At 39.1% G+C, this 25,104-nt stretch overlaps 2 protein-coding genes across 4 annotated transcripts in view; both read left to right on the forward strand.

Moving 5' to 3' along the window:
• The first annotated feature begins 1,779 nt into the window (after positions 1-1,779).
• Positions 1,780-14,702, forward strand: bsg (basigin). 3 transcript variants are annotated; one of them, XM_062423765.1, is made up of 8 exons: positions 1,780-2,006; positions 8,677-8,845; positions 9,616-9,704; positions 10,074-10,213; positions 11,015-11,291; positions 13,165-13,189; positions 13,286-13,358; positions 13,510-14,702. In XM_062423765.1, exons 1-7 carry the CDS (start codon positions 1,943-1,945, stop codon positions 13,344-13,346), a joined length of 825 nt encoding a protein of 274 aa, XP_062279749.1. In that variant the 5' UTR covers positions 1,780-1,942; the 3' UTR covers positions 13,347-13,358; positions 13,510-14,702. The 3 variants fall into 3 exon arrangements, with proteins under 3 accessions (XP_062279749.1, XP_062279751.1, XP_062279752.1); XM_062423767.1 differs by having other exon boundaries at positions 13,514-14,702; XM_062423768.1 differs by having other exon boundaries at positions 10,074-10,210.
• Positions 14,703-15,934: 1,232 nt separating this feature from the next.
• Positions 15,935-25,104, forward strand: part of hcn2b (hyperpolarization activated cyclic nucleotide-gated potassium channel 2b) — a 37,233-nt gene continuing 28,063 nt past the window's right edge. The window contains exons 1-3 of the mRNA XM_062424037.1: positions 15,935-16,734; positions 18,449-18,872; positions 24,039-24,200. Of these exons, the coding sequence (XP_062280021.1) occupies positions 15,935-16,734; positions 18,449-18,872; positions 24,039-24,200 (1,386 nt within the window). The remainder of the gene's footprint in view (positions 16,735-18,448; positions 18,873-24,038; positions 24,201-25,104) is intronic.

Genomic DNA, 25,104 nt, shown 5'->3' on the forward strand with positions numbered 1-25,104 from the left:
TAAAAGTTGGTTTTCTTCTGCTATACTGGATGTGTGCTGCTGGAGTTAAACACTAGATGGGAGTACAGTAAACAAAGCAAACGGGAAACTGGAAATTGTATGAATTGTTATAAGTAATATGCAATAATTGAGCAAAACAGTCAATTTGACAATAATAATTGTAAAATAAACATTTTATAGCAAACAAGTTATAAGATGTACTGTTAGGTTTCTTAGACCCTTAGTGATGTATGGCAGGTTTTTAGAAAACCACACATCACCGAAGGAACAATAATGTCATTAACAAACACTGCTGAAAGTGATTTCAATGCATAATAAGATTTTGAGAACGTTTTGTACTTTCAAAATAGGGTTTGGTCCAGAGGAATGCTGATAGTAAACAGGGCCTATATTAAATCATTCAATGGTGTATTTGCCTGCCAAATACTATCAATAAGGCAATAAATGCAGCTTCCTTTTATTGTTTGGCCATATGGGTGTATTTCCTCCACATTGTACCTCTCCTCTCCCCTTGGGTTTCGTTTCAAAGGGCTTCAATCTAAAGGGATTGTTGTTATGGACAGGACATTAGTCTAGGTGAAAGGCTAATGGATATACTTGAATTGTGCCTTTTGGTTTGACTCTACAGTGTGAAATTTCTTATTCTTTTTCTTATATTGTGGTTAACAGTACAATACGTTTTTGTGCCCTTTGAACCACCTTTGAAGTATGCCAGGCTGTTTGATATTTAGTTACTCCAGATTCACTGAGCGATTCTAGAACTACCATATTATTTAGTTAATATTGTGAATATGCATTTTTCAGTAGCTTAGCTGCTCTTTGTCTTCTCAGTCTCTTCAGCATAGCACATTTTAGGATTTTCTTCCATTTCTCATACATTTACTCAGGCTTGTTCAAATTGATCAGGAATATCTTGATAATAATCCCAGTTAATTCCACAGAATTTCAACAGGATTGAAGTCTGTCTACTTAATGACTTGCACTCTATCCTTTGGCTATAAAACAGACTGTCCAGAATTTGTCTAATATGCGATACAAACAATGTTCATTGCGTCTTACAAATCTATTTTATCAACGGGGGGTCCATGGCAAGATTTATAAAGTCAGATCATTTTGTTCCAAAATTTTAATTGTGTCATCTGTCTTTATTTTCCTTTTTCCAAACTACAGCGGTGATCCATATGATCATCTGTTAACAAGAAACCTTACATTTTTAAAAATTGTTTCAATGTCATGTTCTATTCACCTTCAGATTCAATTTATTCTAGCCCTGTTGGTGTGGATTACATGGCTAAGAAAGTGTTTGTATTTTCTGTTTTTTCCCCCAAAGTATCCTAAAGATAGAACCTAGACTCATAAGTATCCTGCGCAATTGAATAATTTTTCTACCCCATAATTGTGTCTTTGGATTTTTCAAACAGTTCCCTGCTCTTAATGACAGCTCTGACACACACTGACATTTTGGTGACTTTAGTCACTATCATGTGATGACACGTTAGGCCTGTGAAAGTATACAAGTCTGTAAAAATGTCTATAGAATGTAAATTTAATCCATCTTTGCTCCTTTTCTGCTCAGACATTGCCTGTTAAAATGTACTATGAAATACTTTGTTGTGAATTTAAGTAAAATAGACTTACTGTTTGCCAAATTACATAAAAAATATGATAATTAAATATGTTTAATAATATAGGACTGAAGTGAAGACCAATGCAACCCATGTGACGTAACCACGCCTCTAACTACGTCATGGGTACGTGCTGAACAGGGCGTATGCGTGAGGTGCAACTAGAGGACGAGCAAGAGCAACTACAGCGGTTCACTGTCGGACATTCAGCTCGCACGTCCTGCTGGAAGTTCGCAAGGAGAGAGGGGGATTTCTTCTCGCCGTAACTTTAGTTAACTTATTTATTCGACAGTCTAGTAAATACTAGAATACCAACCATGAAGTTACTATGGGCGATCAGTGCCCTTCTGTTGAGCTGTTGGAGAGCCAGTGCGTCCACAGGTAAGATTTTTGCGTCAGCCATGTTGGTTGAAGATGTAGACTTCACCCTGACTACGGACATTTAAAATGTTCATTCGGGTCCTGGGTTTGTCAACGTTACGATGATTATGTTTTGGGTGTTATGTTTTTTTTTCCGATGTCAAATAAATATTTTCAGCAGATATTAATATGAAATGTTGCATATCGTCTCTCGCGTTAGCAAGAAAATCATACTTGTTTCAGTCGACGCAGCTTCACAGCTAGCGACCTAATTTGCTAATTTGCTGTCCCCAAAACCCTTACGCATGATTACAAGCGTTTGGTGGCTCGCGTTACAACGATAAAACAAGGCTGTGAATGTGTGTTAATTTTCAGGCAACTGTTTCTTGCTATGTCACTCTTCTACTTAAAGGTATTTTTATGTTTTCCAAATGTTAGTAAATGTAATTCGCCATGTAAACCTTCATTTAAAATGTGTGGTGTTTTGCTGTTGTGATGTTGCGTAATGTCACGAAGGCTCGCTATCCGTTCATAGTTAACCTTATCTGTCGTTTTCACTGACCTAGCTAGGCCACGCTCTGTGAAACCGTCATGAGGCAAAAACAAGCCGAGTTATGGAGCCTCATGACTTTCATTATTTGTCAGTGTGTTCAGTCCTGTGACTGCCTGGGCCCCGATTCGCAGTACAGACAGCCCCCGAGCAATATTCGTCGTGTTGTGAATAAACGCTCATCTTTGTATAAACCAGTAGGCCCAAACAACGTCAGCTATCACAGTATATAAATCATTTCGAGCTATCTTATATAACTTGTTTTATTACATTCCATATTAATGGTTTGCAAGCATATTATTGCCACTTCAGCTTCTGCTTCATATCAGCTTGTCGATATGGATCAGCATTGATTAACATTATTTGATAAGGAGATGGCTGAGTTTGCCTTAATTATTTGGCAAATGACGGTCATAAAATACTGAGCTGTCACTGATACACTATTAGGTACTATTAAGAATTAGATAAGAGCAATGTTCAAAAGGTGCTTTTAATATCCCTTAGGATAAATGTTGGGTCTAATTCTATTATGGCTTAACCACTATTGTCTGTTTTTCACCCAAGAGTATCCCAATGAGCTTGTCAGCCTCAAAATATGATCAACATCTACATCTAGGTGGCAGATTCAGTTGTTGTATTTAGTTATTTAAAAAATGTGTTTTTATGACCTTAATGACAATACATTTGTAAGTATCTAAAATTGAGCAAAATATAAATTCCCTTGATAACGTTATATTTTCTTCTGTATTGAGTTTACAAATGTAGGAGTTACCCTTAATAGGAAAAACGTATTAAGTACCCTGAGTCATTTTCCTCTTAGGGTTTCGCCACTAAAAGGAAGTTATGAAAGAATCACGTACATATAGCGGTATGTAGTCTTTATTTGGTTTTTCTTCCTGAATCATGGGTAAAACCTTAACTTAATTTTTCAGAGAATGAGTACCAGCAACCAGAACGTTAATGAATGTTATCTGTTTGTGCACTTAAGCGAAACACATCCAAAGAACCTTTTTGCCATTCGGTCTATCCTGCTTTGGTTTTGACAGCTCAGGGTTGATCAGGAGTAAAATTAGATTTCCCTAGAGTTTCAGCTTCTTCTCCAGCCAGTTAGGAGGCAGACAGGTACACACGGCTACTATTTGTGAAAAAGACAGGAAAAGCTAGTTTGTCCACATATGTAGGGCTATGAAGTACTTAATTTTTAGTCCCAGTAATTAAGTAAATGATGTCCATTAAGGACTCATTTTTGTATTGACTGCCATTTGAGACTCTAGCTGCTTAACCTCCTTTCACTGAAATTATCATTAATTATGATAAAAGCCTACAGTCTAAGCAGGAGCACTGACAGAGGTGTGAGTTAATATATTAATATATAATAATAATGACAAATCTCTGCTGGTCCAGGAAAGATTAATGATTACATTGGACAAAGTTCTAACTTGGTTAGAAGACTCCACATATATAAAAAAAAATAACTCAAAAGGATTTGGTCACATCCAGTGGATTTATGTGTGTTTACAGTGAGAAGTATTTCACCCCCTCACATGAAGTGGTTTATGTCCCTGCAGTAACCTTCATCAATTAACACAAGGCTGAAATGAAGGCTTGAAAAGGCACATTTACACAATGTGTGTTGTTTCCTTGAGTCTTATTTCTTTCATCACGCTGGAACCACTGGCATCCGTTTTCTATATGAAAGGGCGTGACATTGTACTAGTTATTCCTGTTCAGCTCGAAAATGTCAATATAGTTGTTAAACAAGTGTTGAAAGTGGCCTGAGGATTACATGTTTTGCCCTCACCTTCTCAGAAGGCTGTTGTTCATTTACAACAAGCTGGCTGAATGAAAAAAGAACATGGAGATAAAGCATGTATCCTCATAGTGTGGCTTTATTTACCCCTTTCAACACTTTTTTCTTAACAAATCTCATGGTATCTCTTCATCATATAAAATATTTAGTCTTTTTTCCCTTTATGGAGAACTTATTATTTTACAGCCCTTTTTTTGTGCGCTTGTCAGACTGTTCAGCTCGTTGTTTACCAACGGTTAACTAACTACAGACTGTGGAATTTGTCTTCTGAAAATGCTCCAAACACATTGAACAGATTGTAGTGTTATAGAGCAAAGGGATACAGGCAGTTAATCACACTGTCAAGATTCTTGTGGCTAACATCTAATGAGTTTTGCATGGAGCCTTGACTATATTTAATTTTGAACTTTTGAGAAGCATGTGCCATTCATGAATTTGACCTTTGGCAATAGTGAAGAGGCCACCCGATGAGTCAAAGAAGGTTACATGATATGTTACCGGGGCTCCTGTAGACCAGTCTTTGTTTCGTGTTAAATTGATATCTGCTCTGTTTCATAGCAAAGCGATTGTGGAGTTTCATCTCTTATTTGTGCTGGGGGGGTTTCTCGTTGGCTTAGGTTGTGCTCAGATTAGTGTCAGTGCGCGAGAGAAGGGAACGAGCTTGTTGTTCTTTGGCCTGTAGTGTGAGAGTTAGTAATTTCTTTTAGCAGATTCCTTTTTTTTTCATCCCACCCTATTTTTCATGTATAATATTCTGTAATTTCCCAAATATGATCGTTTTTTGGTGTAAATATCAACCCTTGTGTCATTTTGAATAGTGATTTGTAACTCTCTGTGGCTGCAGATTTTTTTACCCCTTCTGTATTTATTTGGTCATCAGATCTACATTAATAATTATTATGGACTTTATGGAATTTAAATGTGTGTTATATTTAGGTTATTTTGGGCTGTCCAATCTTGAGCTGCGTGCACAACGGGAATCATTGTGTGTAAATGTGACCGGCAAAAAATCAGATATTATAGACCGATTGTGGCCGGTCACCAGTCATTGATAATCAGCTGAAAACCACCCTTTTTTGATCAGTGGCTGATTGATCGGTGCATCTCTGTGTTTAACCTCTTGGGTACGACAGGGTGTCAGTATTCATTTTTTTACCAAAATAACCCAGAGCCAAGATGTTGCAAAACTTCTTCAGTGAAATGATGCTTGCTTTTGATCCTTATTGTTCCCAGACCTAGAAAAAAAAGGCTATTTGTATGTTTTTGCTCGCAGCCGGTCACTGCAAACGTTTTCACACAGGATTTGACAGACTAATCAAAAGAACAAACACTTCAGAAGATACTCGGCTTTTCTGTCAATGAATTTGAACAAACATTTTGAAATATAGCACATTTTACAAAAACTCATATTACTTTTTCCCCATTTCCCAGTGATGCATATCCTCAATTAAAGAATTAGCAGAATGGCCTTAAAATTATAGTTTGTTGTTGCCCAGCTTAACACATTAACTACTGTCGGGTGACACTCGGCTCCACATAAAAAGTCTAAAATGCTGGATGCACGTGCGAAAGCTTTCACGTTTGTTTTTTAAAAAAAAATTAATTATGCGAGATGTTTTTCATTTCAGCCTCATCTGCTTTGCTTTTCATGTTTTCTTTCATTCATTGCATATGATTTCGAATTCACACGAATGCTATTCAATGCTTTTAATTTTGTTGTCTTTTGTTCTTTTGCTGTGATCGCCCGTAGGGATGTCTCGATCATTTTGAGTTATTAACTGAGTAAAGTAAGGTTGTCAGTAGAGCTTTGTAATCTAGTATATAACTGGATTTAAAGCCTTTAATTTGATTACAACTATATAGAGGCTCTAAATTTTATCAGTTAAACTGACCATCAATAATATATTCAATCAGTGAAAAATAGGTGATGTATTTGTCATGTCGCCCCAAACCTATTATTATTCTGCCGTCATAGTAACCTTTGGATCTGTACAATTCAAATTTAAAAAAAAAAAAAAAAAAAAAAAAAAAGTACCACTAACGACAGCCTCCAAAATGACACATTGAATCCTATTTAAGTAAAAAATGTAATAATTATAACCTATTTGGTTCGGGTCATCCCTAATCCTCTTTTTGTTGCTTTTCTCATTTTTGTCTTAATGGGTCAGAGTATCAAAACATTTCCAAAAGAACAGTTTGGAAATGTTGCTCTGATCTTTGCCTTTTCTATGTGCTTACTTTCATAATTTCATTTCATTTGTGTTTTATTAACTTTGTTTTATTTTTTCTTTCTCTTTCCTACTCACCTGTTTTTCTTACATCATTGCTCTTTTTTTTTTTTTAAACCACCAATCCATGAAATCATCTGGCTTGCTTTTAAATCAACCACATCCTAAATTCTCCTAAAACCTGTTTGCTGGGCTGACTGTAAATGGTGCTCAGCGGGGTTCATCAAGTCTCCCCTCTCTCGGATGAAGCTGATTAATGACAGCGCAGAGCTGCATTGTGAGGTTATAGGGAGCCCCATTCCCGAGGTGCAGTGGTGGTTTATAGTGGGCAAAGAGCCCAATGAGACCTCCACCCAGCTTTTTGACGGGGCACGGGACAACCGTGTGCAAATAAATGCCACATATGTTACACATGCCACTAGCACCATTCACCTCACTAGCCTCACCTTCGACGACTCGGGCACGTACGAGTGCCGCGCTTCCAACGACCCCGACCGCAATGAACTGAAGAAGACGCCAAAAATCAAGTGGATCCGCTCGCAGGCAAACGTTATTGTGATCGAAAGTGAGTGGCAGAGGAAGCATGAGGAGATTCAGGTCAAAGTAGCTTGACTGTTTTCTCCTCATTAGTGAAGTCCTGGACGCTGAGCTCCTGTTACTCAACTCCCATGCTTCCGGTCCAGTACCCTGCTCCTACTGCTTCACCCCGTATACACACCCCCTCTCCTCTCCTCAAAAAACATCCTGTAGTAGAGCAAAACCTGGTCATCCAGTGTAGCCAGGCTCTTCCCTAATCCTTTGTTACCTGATCTAGAAGATGTCTTCAATCTGATGCCTTTTTCCCCCATGTTAGGTACCATTTATAATCGGTTTCCTGCATATAATACTGGTCATAAGGTTGGAAGTCTGCTAATGGCTCATGTAGGAAAAGTATTATAAGAAAAACAGTTTAATGTTAATGTATAATTATCGAGAAAAGAAAAAAGGGGTCAGGCTATTAGTATTGCTTCTTGGTAGAATTCTCTAGAGCTTTCCTTATTGATACTAACATTGGCAATACCCCTTTTATTTATGCTTGTAGCCCACTCCTTTGGTTTATAGCCTACTAAACTTTAAGCACAGAAGATGGCAACTAAACTAATTGTATCATGGGGCATCTTTCTGCCTTGTGGTCCAGTATTATTTTTGTGACTTTGGAAGAATTGGTCAGTTTCACCATTTGAAGCAAAAATACTTTATTTAAAAATACTTTTATCATGCGACTTCCAATAACTTTTGATTCCCTTCTTGTTGCTTCTTCTGCATGTATTATTAAAAGATCTTTTCCCCATGACCTTGTTATAAGCTACTGTATCTACTAGATTTCCAGTACAACTCCTATTCCTCCCTCCATTGTACTTTTGGTGGGATGATCTCCTCATTTTTGGGGAGCTCTTTCCACCTTTCTTGGAAAACTCTGTGTGTTTGTACAGTAATCGTGTTGCACTGTTTGAAAACATTGGTTTTCCTTCCCAACTTGAACAGTAGGCAAAAAACTGTGTAGGCAGTTTTTTTTGGTGTAATATATGGTTGACCACACTCAACACTTGTCTCAACAAAATGTCTTCTTCTAAATCATATTAATACCTTTTTAGGGATGGTTAGAGTCTAGTAATTGCCGTGATTTAATAGTAAACGTATCAGAGGGTGATAACAAAAAATATGAATACTAACAAATTGGTATTTATTTAGTAAAGTAGTTATACATGGAAAAAAAATGATGATATTTATTATGTCTACCAGCTGTGTATGAGGTGGTGGATATTATTGTGTGAAAGCCCTTCTGATGTTTTGTTCATGAAATACTTCATTTTTAAGGACAAGTGTTGAGTGTCATGATATAAAATGTAAATTAAAATAAGCTAGGCTGAAAAATTATGTGCCAAGGAAATGTTACTGTCTAGTGTTTTTCACCCATGTCGGAAACATTGAAGTACTGGTAGACATGGATGTCTAAATTTGGTATACAATTAGGTTCATACCCATCAACTGAAATTCATATTTTAGGATATTTTAGTGAAGATGATAAATAATGTATTTCTCCCCCTCTCTGTTCATTTTAAGTCCCGAACATCATTGCGGAACCTCTTGAGGTCGTCAACCAGACCTCTGCTAGGCTCAGCTGCAATATGACGGATTCTGGCCTCGTCATCAAGGGCTCCCACTGGATGCACAACGGCAAAGTCATCGAAAATACCCAAACCACAAACCCCAACCCATCCATATCCCTTGAGTGAGTAGCTACATGTACCTAAATGAACACATGTGCAGGTCTGCCTTTCATTTAATAAACCCCAATGAAGGCGCTCCTCTTGTGATCGTAATATAAAATGTCCTTTGTCTTGAATGTGGAAGTGTTAATATGCTGTTTCCCACCAGCTGGTAAATAAGTAGCATTTTTTTCTGTTTATGAACCTAAGCTGAGTCTAAGCCTAGCTTTCTTTAATTCATATTGTTTGAAATATGAAGCATTGTGATATAGATGACATTCAACAATTTCTCCACCTGCAAGAGCATGTCTTCTTTTTTTGATCCTTCATTCAGTTATGTCGTCCCTTTCTGTTACTATGCTGCCATCTTTATCCGCTAATGTTCTCTTGCAGTTCACTTTTCGCTCTTCTGTCATCCCTCCCCCTCTCCCTTTTTTTCCCCTCCCTCCTGCCCTCCTGCCTCCATTAGCAGCAGAGCTAGGGGCACATTCAGGCATTCACCGCTCTTGATTAGCAGAGAGATGGACTGTGCAGACGTGCAGCTTTGCCGGTAGTCTTGGCAGCAGGGATAAGCGCCCCTAGCAGTGTGCTCACTTGCCCTGACCTTAATTCCCCATTAGACAGAGCAGGCAGGACTGTACGGGACAGCAGCACCAAACAAAAGTGGGATTGTCACTAAAAAATGAAATCTGAAATATTTGTTGCATGGACAGGCAGCTTTATTTTTACCAACGGCATGGAGTTCTCAAATACTTGCAGCTTATTTGATATACTAATATTACTCTTTCTATAGGTTGGAAAAGATCATCCACAGCACTGGTGGAAAATATGAATGTGTGTTCCTGACTGATCCAGTGGTGCAGAAGACGATTGAAGTCAAAAGTGAGTTAATTGTTGAATATCGTAGTTCAAAGATGCTTTCACTGGTCATTTAAAAGTTGCTGTCTGTGTTTGCATTTGATATGTAAGTAATATGGTTGCAGATGTTATTTTTCTTTATAGTTACAGATTAGGTAGCATGTAAATAATGTATATATTTATAGAATACATTTGACTGCAAGAACTAACTCTAGCCATTTTCCAGGAAGCACCATGTTATCTGTTTTTATCAATAGTTAGTCCTGATATTAATTTAGTTGATGTCCTTTTGGTCCAGTCTATAATCTGGGTGTGGCCATTTGTTCTTCAAGAATTATGCAAGCTACTAATTTGCATTTAAACATGTTTTTTAAATTGTTTTTCTGTCTGTAGCACTTCCCCATGTTTCAGCTTACAAGCACTCTGAGCATGGCAATGAGAGGGACAAAGGTACAATGGTCTGCGTGAGCCATGGCTACCCACTGCCCACTGACTGGAACTGGTTCAAAGAGAATCAAGATGGCAGCCAAGTGGTATGCATCTCTCAAATGTATAATTTTGATTATAATAAATGGTTATATTTAAAGGGGACCTATTATTGTTTTCCTTGTTTACAGTTATATAATGTTACAATGTCGAAGGTTCATATAAACGTAGCCTAAGTGTCAAATAATGATGTAAACATGTATAGATGTAATCCCTGTGAGGCCCCCTGGTTTCCAACATTTTTTTTTAACTTTTCAGCCCCACGAATCTCTTTATATAGTCATCTGCTCCATGCGCATTCACTGCTCCGCTCATATTGTAGAATTTTTCCATTGTTATATAGAGCTGGTATGCTGTGAGTGTTTTATTACACAGCTGAGCAAAGTAAAATAAATTGTTTACCTATTGGAGGTGTGCTGGTCATCTGATTCTCTTCATCAAACATCTCACAGTGGCTGTTTCTGCTTGTACTATTCCTCCTTGCATTATTTTCAATTGATCCAAATATCTCCATATCTTGTTGTGTCAACCAGTTTTAGTGCCCCTAACAAGGCCCTGCTAATTTGACGAGGAACACGTGTAGTTTCCTGTAAATGCTTTGTCTTCTCCTATTAAGTAAATTAAAAGCTTTTAATATAAAGCAGAAAAGCAGGAAATGTTGGGTTTGTATTGGCGGTAACTTAACAGAGTAATTGAAAGAGTGTGGAGCTCAGACTGTCTGTTGGAGACAGAGGCTACATTAAGGACCAGTATGATATAAATAGGGAACTGAAAATCATGCAAAGCTACTCTATAGTTATACTCATCTTGTTTGTGTTGCTAACTTGTTGTTTAAACCCAACCCTCAGCCCATCATCAACGGTACCGGCACGAAATTTGAGATCAAGAGCACCCCTAACAGGACCTCTCTGATCATTGATGATCTGAGCATTGAAGAAGACATTGGATACTACATCTGTGCTGGAACTAACGTGCTTGGCACAGCCACTGACAAGATCCACCTGCGTGTCCGCAGTCGCCTGGCTGCTCTCTGGCCCTTCCTCGGCATTGTGGCTGAGGTCATCATCCTGGTGACCATCATCTTCATCTATGAGAAGAGGAGAAAGCCTGATGAGGTCAATGACGGTACGTATGCCATGCTGCCTACAAATCTATGTTACATCAACTCTTAAGCTGTGTTCAGACCGACATCAGCACTGCGTGATCAAACGCTGCCTACTTATCGATTTCAATAAGACCACTGTGTTGACACAGTGAAGATGTCTTAGAGTTCCAGCAAAAAAAGGACATCATCTGCAAATGAGTTGAACATCATCCAGCAAGGCACTGCATTCGCCATCATTAAACAAATGATGAACTGATTACAGTTGTGATAACTTACAGTGAAGCTTTCAAATGTATGAAAGATATTTTTAATCATTACCTGAAGCAACACGCCCCACCAGTGCTGTTGTCCCTCACGTTTTTTAAATTTTAGTTTAATTTTTTTTTTTTGCTGTGTTTGGTCTGAACACCCACTTATAGATTTTCGTTTGCTTTGTCAAGTGGCCACAGTGGTTGGTGAATACTGAGTACTTGTAAAAATATCCACCAGAAAGTAAATATATATTTGCATGCAGATGTGGCCTTTTCCAAAGCTGCACTCAACTTTTTTTGGGCAAGGTTTGTCCCATTTGTTGTGGCTAGAAGAATGTTAGTCTCAAGTCATTGAACTTAAGACGGAACGAAAGTATTTCAAACTGCAGATCTTGTTTACTGAAGTGTGAGTTGAGAAGATTTGATGCCCCTCAGTGGCAGGCTGGAGACTGTCAAGGCAAAGCATTGCTGTGGAGGTGGAGATGTGTCTATAATGTAGTTGCATGCATTCAATATGAACCCTTATTGTCTTTATAGTTTTTAAAGTTAAAAGTCAGGATTTGGCTTCCACCTCTGTGTAAACAATTTGTGATAGATTATACTATTATTTTTATTATTTACATTTTTACTTCTCTGTTCGCTGCTGATTTTGCATTTTGGTAAGTGAACAAAACTGCATGTCAGACTGAAGTGGTTGAGCTGAGATGACCACGTGGAATAAGCAATGGAAGTCTGAATGAACTGCTTTCTTGGTCACCACTTCTAAGAGGAATGTGCTCAAAGAATTGGTCACTCTTTCACTGGCCCTGCAATCTAAATATCGAGCAAGCTTGACACATTTTCTTTCCACTTCATTTATTGGTCCGTAACATCATGTGTTTGAGCCAATGAAAGAGTCAAATGAGACAGTCAGTCTAGTGTAATGGTTTGACATGAAATAGGGTAGGTTGAGAAGAGGTTTCAGCATTCTGTCTGCATGTCTTCTGCATCTTGCACTTTATGCATGATAAGTGATAGGCATCCCTTTTTATCCAGATCAGTATACCATTTACCATTTGTCTCATTCACATTTGGCCTCAGGGATAGCCTACACTCTTTGCCTTACTTTGTGAATACATGTTCTTGCTCTGTTGTGAATATTGCAACTACACATGACAGGATGTGTTTTAATAATGCCAATTTGACAGATGTTTACTGTTTTAAAAAAATCTTGATACACCCTTTGCAGTGTTTCTTTGGTGTTCTTTGCTTGTTTTGCATGAGCCTCTGTGATGCTAAGGGGTGACTATGAACATAGTTTTCAAACCGTATCACAGATTTATTAAGGATACAAAATCTGTTAAGAGACATAATTTCATGTTTATAGAGCACAAACAACTGTGTGATTTTTCTAAGGATTTAATTTGTTGTACCATTCATTGACAGACAGGTAGGCATGCTTCATGTTTAGTTGGATTTTATCATAACCTCATTGGAACCATGTTGCAGAAGATGTCATGTTATGACATTTGCTGCCACCGTCAGTGAGGGTTTGGTTGGCATGTGTTTCTCACACCAGTCACAGACATGTAACTACTTCCCTGCTGTCAACTGACTTGTTTTCTTTTGCCTTCTTTTTTATTGACTGTTTACTGCTGTTCAGATGACGACTCAGGATCTGCTCCTCTGTAAGTACAGTCTACATGAGAGCTTAATACCCTCATTGTCACTTTACACTTCATCTTTTGTTACAGAACTCATGTTTTCTCTGTGATGTGTTTCAGGAAGAGCAACTCTAATGCAAATCACAAAGACAAGAATGTGAGGCAAAGGAATTCTAACTAGAAGCTGAAATAGGTGCGTATCTAAGGAAAAAACAACTAGTTAAATACTGTCCCTGAACAATATTCCAGATGTCAGATTTATTATCTGGATTTCTGAAGAGGTTTGAATAATAATAAAGTTCAGTGGAAGTTCTTCACTAATGGCCCCTTTTTTTCCTTCCTAGATAGACGTCCAGATGGCAGTCCAAGATTGGCTATCATGCGGCACGTTATGTTGTGCACCCTGCAATTTTAAGAACCTTTCTGTGCTTGAGTGTTAATGTAATAAGAAGCTGATTTGATTTCCTCGTTTTATTTTCTTCTATATTCTTCTCCACATTGTGCAGCCAGAGAACATGGTGTGAAATACTTCCTGCTTGAGGCCATGGGGCAAATATTGCATGAGTTTAAATGCTGTTCTAGCAAAAGTATGTGTTTGTCGTAAAGTCATGAGAATGTCCACGCGGGAAATGCTTAGTTTGTGGTTGTTTTCTCTTCATGCTAATGCTTTCTACACTGACCTCACAGATGTCAGTCTTTGATTTTATATTCTGAAATTTGGAGTAGTTTCTTGTAAAGCAGGACAAATTATGTTTACAGGATCTGAAACCCTTTTCGATCATGATGCATCACTGCCGTTCTTATAACAACGACTGGAGTGTGTGAATTCACATGTATGATCTGTCACTATCCCATCACAAAAGTCCTTTAGCAGAGTTTTATACTTTGCCTTAACAAGCACCATTTCTCTTTCGTCTTTTTGCATTTTGTTTCCTGCTACATGATTTCAATGTGACTAAAATTAAATGCAGAAATGACTAAGATTTAATGTCTGCTAGGTTTGTTTTTTTGCCATAAGAAATTATAGTTCTTTTGAGTGGGAAAGCAGTGTCTTGTAAATCATGCTTTTTTTTTCCTTTTCAAATTATGTAAATTAAAGATTAACCACTGTTTTCGTTGCTGTAGTCACAGCCACAGTAAAGAATCTCTTGTAATTGTCTAACTTTTAAAATTTGAGGACCAAGTGCAAAAGAAATGTAACATCTGTTGCTTCTGTTGAATGCAACTTTAACATTACGCACTGATGTTTAAATCTAAAAACATTTACTAAGATGTTTTCTTTTTAATTTAACGTGATCTGAGATAAAAACATGTGTGCGATTGTTGGAACATCATCTCTGTTCCCTTTACTGTATAGATGATTCAGAAGCCATATGTTCATTTAGCCTGAGTAGTGTTGTGATTGGATGTTACCATTTCAGAATTATACAAATAAAAATGACCTAGCCAGAATTGTGTAAATCGTTGTACCTTCTTAGTACAAGAAATACCATCTGTTGTACAACTTGCACAAACTGAATAAAGGTATTTGATTTTACATGTGTTGACTTTGCCTAAAAATACAACTTTTGTGTGACTTGGAATGAAAAACCATTCAAGTAACACAAAATAATTATTTTGTAAAAGTGGTTTGTCAGCCTGATATCCAAGTGTCAGATTAAAAACCCACAATCTTAGCTTTAATTCTGCAAGTCCTAGAACTCAACAGCAACTTGTTACTGGGTGTAAACAGTATAACGGGACAGCTTTAGATCAAAAGTGTGTTGGTCTCTTTTTAGAAAATTATATATTCCCTGTAATTTGAGACATGTCATGAAATGGTCACAAACCATGCTTTCTGTTAGATTTTATTTACTTTCACTTGTGCAAATTCTCTCTTCAGGCCAAGACAGACAGCACAGTAACTTTGTGACCACCTTTTTATCAGGCAGGCAGCTGATATATCTGGATATCTTGTGTGTTTCCTTATTGTGAAACCACAGAAGTTTCTCAAAGTACTTGTGCAATACATGACTATGCATTATGGCAAACATTGTAATCAGGAAAAGAATGCATCATCTTGGTACCAGATGTTTCCTTTGGAAGGTCGAGAATGTGCAAGCTATACAGTCTTCCACAAGGTGGAGCCATTTCACCAAGAAAGAAAAACTCAACCACATGTACATGCCTACTATCTGGCTAAAGCGCAACAGGCAGACGCTGCTGATACAACCTCCCAGTCTAGTTAAGAACATCTAGATTGTGTATCATAACTTTATGGGTCATCTGAGCGCAGCAGGTTTATTGATCTAAAGCTGCCTCAGATCAACAGTGGATGACAGCAGAAACAGAACTTTATGGTTTCTTGTGATCTGCAACTGTCACCTTTACCCTGATGGTTAAGTTGCGTTTTATATTTATTATGTATGTACTTATTATATATTTATCCAGCCTATTTATGAGCTAATGTAATTAATCTGTCGTGCTGGGCGTGTCCTGGTTTTCAAAAATGTTTGCTTTCTTTTTTTCCACACATTTTGTCCAATGTTTATTATAAACTACCTGTAGGTGGTTACAGCAGCCCACACCCTCCCTCTCCCTCACACATAAACACACACACGGTAACAGCAGCCAGGTTGCAGCCATGGCAACGCCACCGGTGCGCTGTAATCCTAAAGTGGTGTGAAAGGAAAGCAGAGGGCTGTTGCTGCTTTGAACTCCACACTCCTCCCTCCGCTGCTGCCCAATCTCGCCGGGCGCAAGGTGCGGGAGTGTCTTTGTCTGCCTGTGATGGACGAGGCGGAGGATGGCGAGGAGGAGCCCAAATTCCAGCAGCTTCGACCACTTCAAGTAACCAGTTTGAGCGGATGCGAGGATGGCAGAAGCGTTGGAACCAATATGAAGAAATTTACGCCAGGAGGCGGAGCCGCGTCCATTGCGCGCAAAAACTCCAACAACAATGAGCTGTGGCTCCTGCGAGACGAGGACTCCGCACCTTTCACTGCCTCTGCTCTGTTATGCCAGAGTGAAGGGGTCACACACTCAGAGGCATGCGTGATAGGAGAGGGAGCCATCGGTATGATATGCAACAAAAACGGGGATTGTAGAAGGGACCCCACCAGTTCAGGGAGCCTCTCCTCTCTCATATCAAGACAGGAAAAGCAGACCGATGGAATAGTAGCGGCTGAAGACGTCAAGTGGCAGGCTGCAAGTATGGACGGCTCTTTCACTTCAGCGGGGTCCCTAACACAGGGGCCCGGGGCCGAGGTCAAGTCCGTGGCAGCAACGGAGAAAAAGGACTCCAGAGTTTCCTTCTCCAATGCCCCAACGAGTAAAGGGCAGACCCCGAGTCTGCAGTCGAGAAATTCTGTCACATTCACCAAAGCAGAGGACGGCTCTCAGATAGTGCCGGATGATGGAGACTCCAGGGGGAACCAGACCTACATGCAGCGGCAGTTTAGTTCCATGCTTCAGCCTGGAGTTAACAAATTCTCCCTGCGCATGTTTGGCAGCCAGAAGGCAGTGGAGAAAGAGCAAGAGCGCGTAAAGTCAGCGGGTAATTGGATTATCCACCCATACAGCGACTTCAGGTATGGGTCAAATCGAGTTAGGTTCATTAACAGTGCATACTCTTAAACAGAGTTAGTCTGCAAGGAAGATAAAGAGCATGTGATGTCTGTTTGAATCTGTGGACGTAGTAACACATCATCTGGTACCCCTTCTCCACATCAAACTTTAGATAAGAAAAATTGAAAAGGAGAATACAAAATGAAGGCACATGGAAGACAATATTCAAACAATACAAATGAGAAATTACTGAAAGATTTTAATTATTAATTGATGCCAACATCTTAAACATGTCCAGTTATGTAAATATACTCTTATGATCTCAACAGTGCCTAAAAAGGGACAGAACATGTCTCAATTTTTCAAGAGTATAATGCCATCTTTCACATTTTAAGGAAGAGGTGATTTACTGCATCATGACTTAAGTGTCTGTTCGGACGGGAATTCTTTATTTAACATGTTTTGTCGTCAACATGAACAACATTAAGTTGGAAAAGTGCGTCGTTGAGTTTCAGCACCATGGACAGCTCAGCCACTTGACTAATGTGTAAAATAGAAGCAGTCTGATGTTAAGCCCAACCCTTTGAGTTCTTAACAGCCCTTGACTCTGATCTTGCTATTAAAATATAAATACATATAATATTAATGGTGTTTATGGGAAGTTATGTCAAGTAACAGACATAGTTTAACAGTAGGGTATTTTCTGGAATAAAGGGTTTAAGTCATGACTCAGCAACACTTCAATCAGTTCCTCCCTTTGCATTGCAGTCTTTCACTTACTTTCACCTGATCAGACAGCAGTGAAACAGCACTGGCAAAAACATACAATACAGTTTCGAAAAGCTCAATATGATGTATTCAAATGTGTTTTGTCTGACAACCAGCTCAAAAGATATTCAGTTTATTGTCACCTAAGATGAAGAAGAGTTGACATTCCTAACACTGGAGAAGCTGGAATCAGAGAATGTTTGGCATTGTTTAATGATTAATTGATCATCAAAATAGTTTCTCATGAAGTTTATTAAGTTTCTTTCAAGTATATCAAGTGTCTGATCATTTCAGCTTTATAAACATACGTTTTGCCTTTACAATTCAGTGAATACAACTGTAAACTGCAGGTTTATGGTGTGATGTGATTGGCCAGTTTGAAAGAGTTGTTTTGGACTAATAGATACACAAATATTACTGGGATATGGAAAGCAAACTTATAGCTGTGATAAGTGACTGAACTGTTTCAGGTGCCCGTGTCTGCTCTTCGATTTGGAATGACTTTCACCCGGCTTATCTTTCCTGGAATGTTTTTGTCCCTCTGCTTGTCCTTGGTTTGACCTTGTCTCGAGTCAGATGATAGGATACAGGTTATCTTACAGGACAAGATACAGTACACTTAGTAAAAAAAATAAATCTGATGCTAAACAACAGATCAGCCATTTGTTACTGTGGTTAGGGTTGGTGCTGTTTTCTGAGGGTGTGTATGCCCCACTGAGAGTGCATTGCTTCATGATGCACAGATAGCTAGAGAAACCACACGTCATAGATCAAGCAGCATCAGCATATTTGCTGTCATGTGATATGCATAGCAAATAGCAACACTCTGAGAGAGTCTAGACATCAGTGTTTCAGTTTTTAGAAAATCATGTGTGTCTTAATTCCCTTTCTACTTTATGTGTTCGTGTGTGAAGGATTAAGTGTCCATCCACTCCGTATCTAAACATCTCCACTGCTCCACCCTGTCAGGTTCTACTGGGACTTCACCATGCTCATGTTCATGGTGGGCAACCTGATCATCATTCCCGTGGGCATCACCTTCTTTAAGGATGAGACCACCACGCCCTGGATCATCTTCAACGTGGTCTCTGATACCTTCTTCCTCATAGACCTGGTGCTCAACTTCAGGACGGGCATCGTGTTTGAGGACAACACCGAGATCATCCTTGACCCCAAGAAGATTAAGAAGAAGTATTTGAAGAGCTGGTTTGTGGTGGACTTTGTCTCCTCCATACCTGTGGATTATATCTTCCTCATTGTGGAGAAAGGGATCGACTCGGAGGTGTACAAGACGGCACGGGCGCTCCGCATAGTCCGCTTCACTAAGATCCTCAGTTTGCTGCGCCTGCTGAGGCTATCCAGACTCATTCGCTACATCCACCAGTGGGAGGAGGTAGGCTGAGCTTCAATGATATCACTATCATAGTAAACACACAGTACACAAAGGAAGCACACAGCATAAGCAAGGAACACCTCTGTTTTAGGCTTTGTAACTACTTATAGTAGTTATACTAATCTGTATATCTGTAATAGCCACCTGTACAGCTATCACTATCTATAACACGCTGAAACAATTTTGGCAAGAATGCTTCAAATTTTGATGAGTTAAGATTTGTGTGAAATGCATTGTATTTTACAGTTGAATAATACATTTCAAATTACTTAAACAGCCAGTGGTAAATAGATTGACATACACTGGAAATTGTTATAAATAATAACTATCAATAAAAACAGAAATGGGAAGAAAAACGTTAGTCTTAAAAGATGACGGTTGTCAATTGGTTGAGGAACAGTGTGTAGGCGAGGTTACCGATTACCACAAACCGACATACAATGGTTGTAAAAAAACATGATAGGCCCCCTCTAGGCCCTCTGTTTGGTTTGTCCATTCTGGGCTTCTGTAGAAACATGGCGGGATCCGTGGGAGAGGACCTGCTCCCTATGTAGATATAAAGGGCTCATTCTAAGGTAGTGAAAACACCACAATTGTTATTTTCAGGTGATTATACACTAATTAAAACATACTGATGAATATTGTATTACATTTCTGCCATGTCCATTCTGCTAGATGCCACACAATTCTACACACTGCACCTTTAATAAAACAAAACACACAAACACAAAACACACATCTTAAAACATTTATGTAAGGCAATTGATATTTGTATTTTTATGTTTTCATATCATATATACTATTTCGATCTTATAAGCCAGTATCGGCCAATGATATCTGACTGCTGATATATTGGTCTGGTTCTGTTTTTTCATATTTTGTTATATGATAGCGTCTGTTGTCTTCTTCAGCATTTACTGAAGTTACCTTGAAGAAAGAAACGTACTGGTGTACCAATGTGTAGACCTTCAAAAAACCATGTGAATATTATGAATCCAGTCTTACAAAAGGGCTCATCAGCTTCACCCCTGCCACAGATCAAAGCCTTCAGAGCTATACAATCAATGATTCCCCTAGTAAGACTAGAAGCTGCAGCTTGGATATAATGACATTGCTCTGGCAATGAGAAACTAGTCTGTCTGTGCTGTGATTTTGTGCCTCTTCTAATAATACAATATTGTGTTCCAGTGCGCTGGTTTATGTCAGTATACAAGTAATTCTCTTTGTGTATCAATACAATCCTCCTCTGTATAATTAACTCCAGAAGAACAAAAAAAAATAATTTCCACCATGTACGCCTGATAGCTGAATAATAGCTCATCATAATCCGGTGTACGGATGCGGTTAAGAATTCATGAAAAATTAATTTGTGCTTATCAGTGAGAAAGTAAAAAAGGATTTTCCAAAGAAATGAGCTCAACCACGATGGACACCGATTGCCATTTTCCCCTCATATAAAGAGACATCTGGATATAATGTTTATCTACAGATAGACACATTATTATCTATCGTCTGCTACATTAAGATGTTTACTGCAAATGTGTGTATATTCGTCTGTATATAAACAGGGTATCCCTAGTTTGACTAACCAAGCATCTTTGAATCACTTTGAATCACTCTGAAAATAACCACTGCCGATTACAGAGTGGTAATTTGACCGCGGCGGGAACCATAATTATTGATTCAAACACATACAACTGAATGCTTCTTTGCCTCAGCTCAGCCTTGCTCTGATCAGCTTAGGTCAGCTGAACTCTGCTCGGCTCAGCTCGATCCAAACATGGCTGACTGTGTTTTCCCTCTGCCCAGCTCAGCTCGGCTCGGCTTAACTCACCTCGCTGCGGCGGGTTTCTCCTAAAAGATCCACTTCTGCTGTCTAGCTCAGCAGTAGGCCAACAGAGGGGAGAATAGTGGGCAGCAATATCACTCAAAATTAATAAAGAAGGACAAGCATGTTAACAATATGTGTTTTTGACATGATCTTTGAACAGATGGGTAAATCTGTGTGTGTGTGTGTGTGTGTGTGTGTGTGTGTGTGTGTGTGTGTGTGTGTGTGTGTGTGTGTGTGTGTGTGTGTGTGTGTGTATATTTGTTTTTTTGTTTGAAGCAGAGATAAGCATTGTCAGGAATAACCAGAGCTATTTCCTGAGGCAGGAAGCTTGTCTCATGGTTCTCCACTTTCTAGCATGCTGCGAGGATCCCTTTCTTGTGAGCTAAACAATGATGGTGAATTGGTGGGAATGAGAGTGTATGAATGAACATGGAGACTGGTAGTGGGGGGTAATATTTCACCCAGTTAAGTAGTTGTCATTTGAATCATCTGGATCAAACATCCCCATGTATTTAACCATGTGCAATAGAGAAGAGTAGAAAGTCTTTTATCTGGGTTTTTCAGGCTGTGAGTTCTGGTCACACTAATGTGCCTTGACCCGGATTGTGGTCTGACAGTGACACATAGCCAGGTGCTGTTATGGTGTCGGGGGGAACATTAGTCCTGGAGCCTCATTAATCATGATGGGAATGCTTCCTAATCACAGGGCAGGGTCTCACAGTGTGCTTCCCTTTTTCCTTCTCCAAATTAGCAAAGGCCATTAGCCATTATAGGAGGAGCTCAAAGAAAGTTACAGAGAGTCAGAGTGACTTTTTATAAAGTTGGAGAAAAGAAGTGCCTTTTAGGGTTTTGTCAAGCTAAATTACATTTCTTTAGCCGAAGCATATAAGAAAAAAGGGAAGGATACTGCTTAAAATATGCAGAAGAGTGCAGAGTAAGGAAGAAACACAAGGAACTAGCGAGAAAGTTGAAGAGGATGTAAATTACGTATGAAATACAGTACCAGTCAAAAGTTTGGACACACTTTCTCATTGTTGTGAATGGGAAAGTGTGTCCAAACTTTTGACTGGTATTATATATTATCATGGAGGCATGGGAAACATGTAATTGTTCTTCCAAACACAGACCACATTAGTGAGTGCAGTTTAAGTGTGCTGGGTTGGGTGGAGGAAGATGTTGATGGCTATCTTGCGTTGGCGCCTTAACTAACAAGAGACATGTGCACCCTGGGGTTCAGTAAGAGAGCTGGGTTTGAGCAGATTCAGTGAGAGTAGTCGGTTGAGAGCAGCGAGGCCTCTAAGGTGATGGATGAGTCATCAAATGTCCGGAGCGGGTTGCTCCCAAACTGAAAATCCACAACAGAGGCTACTCTTTCCTCTCTAGACAGACAGACAGACACACACACACACACACACACACACACACACACACACACACACACACACACACACACACACACACACACACACACACACACACACACACACACACACACACACACACACACAGAGAGAGTATCTGGCCTAGTTCAAATGTAGTACAATTCTCGTGTCTCAAGTGAGAAATTACTCTTGTTTTTGATACAAGAAACTGTCAAATTGGCCCACATAGCATGGATTTCCAATATGTGTGCACATATATACCATATGCATATATACACACAGTGTCTGGCCTACTTTCCTTATAGGAAAATTATCTTGTTTACTGCAGGGAATATGCTTTTGATTACAATTTTGCAAAACATCCAGTTGGCCCAGCTAAGCATAGATTTCACACCAGTGCACACACATGCATGTAACCTACTACCCACATACACACAGTGGTAACAGGGCCTGGCCAGTAGCCAGCAAAGCCACAGTGAGTTGTGTTTACAAGTCTGTGACCACAACACCAGCTCCACACAAATGAGCCCTCTTACCTGAGGGGAGATTTACTAAAAAACAGCACAGAGAGGCTAGCCTGGGCTGCTGAACAAACCTTCATCAACACTGGATGAGCTTTTATTATGAATGAGGACATACACCAGAGAGCCTGCGCTTCTTTCTTTTACCCACCTAGCTATAAAGTGGAACCTCAGCCTGACGTAATACTCTACTGAGATTGACGAGGAATGACACAAAATCCAAAATCTGCACTTTTGTTACACCATCATACAGTGTTTAATATCTTGAACCCTAATAACTCTCTCCGCACAAGTAGCTTTAAAGCTAGAAAAAATTATAATAAAACATATAAACAGTATCATTAATTTGATACAACACAGTGTTGAAGCTACATGATGCTTCGATTAAAGGAAATTGTGAAAACCCAACATGTTTTTATGGCTGTACCATCAAATTGAGAAATTATATGATGATTTGCATTATTTTAGATATATTTTTCTAAGATTGAAGCTGACATCATTGATATGTTTGTAGACTTTCCGAGCTTGCTAAAAATTTTAGATTTTAGATTTTGAATGAGTCTGCAAAACTATTTTGTAATGATGGTTCCACCAATGGGTTCTGGTAGAGTTTAAGAGATTAATGACAGTACCTCCTGTAATGTGAACCATTTAAAGGGCATGTACATGTACATCTATGGAAAATACCACAACGGAAAAAGATATCCATCCCTGCATCTCTTCCTCCCAGACTGTTTTACTTAACATGGGATGTTAGTCAAACTATTATTTGGATGAATTCTCACATACTCTGTCATTAGAAATGTGCTTTACTGTTAAGAATTGAGCTGGAGCCAGAAGGTGATTAACTTTGCTGAGAATGAAGACTTCACTGTTTCTTCGCCACATAACAGCAAACAACTTGCATTTCTTTTTTGTGTACAGATCCAAAAAAATGAGGTCTAATGTGTTCATTAGCTACCGTGTTTGTGAGCTTCAGAGGTGATAGTTTCTGGATTTTTTGGAAGAACTTTTACTGAGCCAGACTAGTTGTTTCTCCCTTCTTCCAGTCTGATGCTAAGCTAAGCTAACGGACAGACATGACAGTGGTATGGATCTTCTCATGTAACTACTGGCAAGAAAACGATAATGCGTATATCTGAAAATTTCACACTATTAATTTAACTATGTTACATTTTCTTTTGAATATATAACCTGTTTTCTGTTCAATCAAATACTAAAAAGGAGCTACACAACAGTATCAAAGGCCAAACACTCACGGATTCTCTGTCTCTCTCCTCAGCTTTGCATAATAATATAATAGCTGCACTGTTTTGTTTTGTTTTCCAAACAATCACATTTTCACTCAGTATGTATAAACATAGGCAGACTTTTCATTCTCCTCACATTTCTGTTCCTCACCACATCTGCCTGTCTCCTCTCCTCCTGACAGATCTTCCACATGACCTATGACCTGGCCAGCGCTGTGATGCGAATATTCAACCTGATTGGTATGATGCTGCTTCTGTGTCACTGGGACGGCTGTCTGCAGTTCCTGGTCCCCATGCTGCAGGACTTTCCATCTGACTGCTGGGTCTCCCTCAACAAGATGGTGGTAAGCCAAATGCTCTGTGTGTGTTTTTGTTTGTGTTTTGGGGGTTAAAGGTGTTCGTAAGTCACACAATCACATCAGCATTAGCACACAAAGATGTTTGGCAGAAGCACATTCCCTTGGGAGCTTAAACGTGTGTCGTTTGCAGGCGGATAGGGAAATAGGATATATTTAAAGTTGAGTCTGCATGCATGGTCGCACACACACACACACACACATACACACACAGAGGACCGACCTCAATTAAACCCTCTCTAGTTAAACCCAGGAGACATGCCAGTGTACAAAAAACAACGGGGAGGGATGAAAATAGAGGCTGTTTTCATTTGGCTTGTTCATCAGCCTTTCTCTTCTGAATCTCTCTTCTTTTTTGTTTCTCCTCTCAGATGTCCTTGCCTCCCTAGCTGGCAGGTAGCGTTTGGCCTCATAGACAGACCATTAGGAGAAAAAAAACCCTTAGGAGAACAAGTGGTACAACACAGATCATTAATGAATAGTCATGCCCAGTTAACCACTATTTATTTTCCTTAAAATCTCCTCAAGTTGCTTTAAATCTAGAAAAACATTTTCTACACCATGTGATGATATCACATATGCACATTATAATCAGCTTGTTACAACAATGTGTATAAGCTACCTGATGCTTCTATTAAAGGAAATAGTCAAACCCCACGTTTTTAGGACTGTATAATCACATCTAATTAAGACATTATAGATGATTGGCATTATTTTATGTAACAATGTATGTATACACAGAGAGAGAGAGAGAGAGAGAGAGAGAGAGAGAGAGAGAGAGAGAGAGAGAGAGAGAGAGAGAGAGAGAGAGAGAGAGAGAGAGAGAGAGAGAGAGAGAGAGATACTAGGTTACTCCTTTCCAGTTTTGGTATTTATCAGTTCTTCCAACTCG

The sequence above is a fragment of the Scomber scombrus genome, chromosome 8 (assembly GCF_963691925.1).
Source record: "Scomber scombrus chromosome 8, fScoSco1.1, whole genome shotgun sequence".
Taxonomy (NCBI): Eukaryota; Metazoa; Chordata; class Actinopteri; order Scombriformes; family Scombridae; genus Scomber; species Scomber scombrus.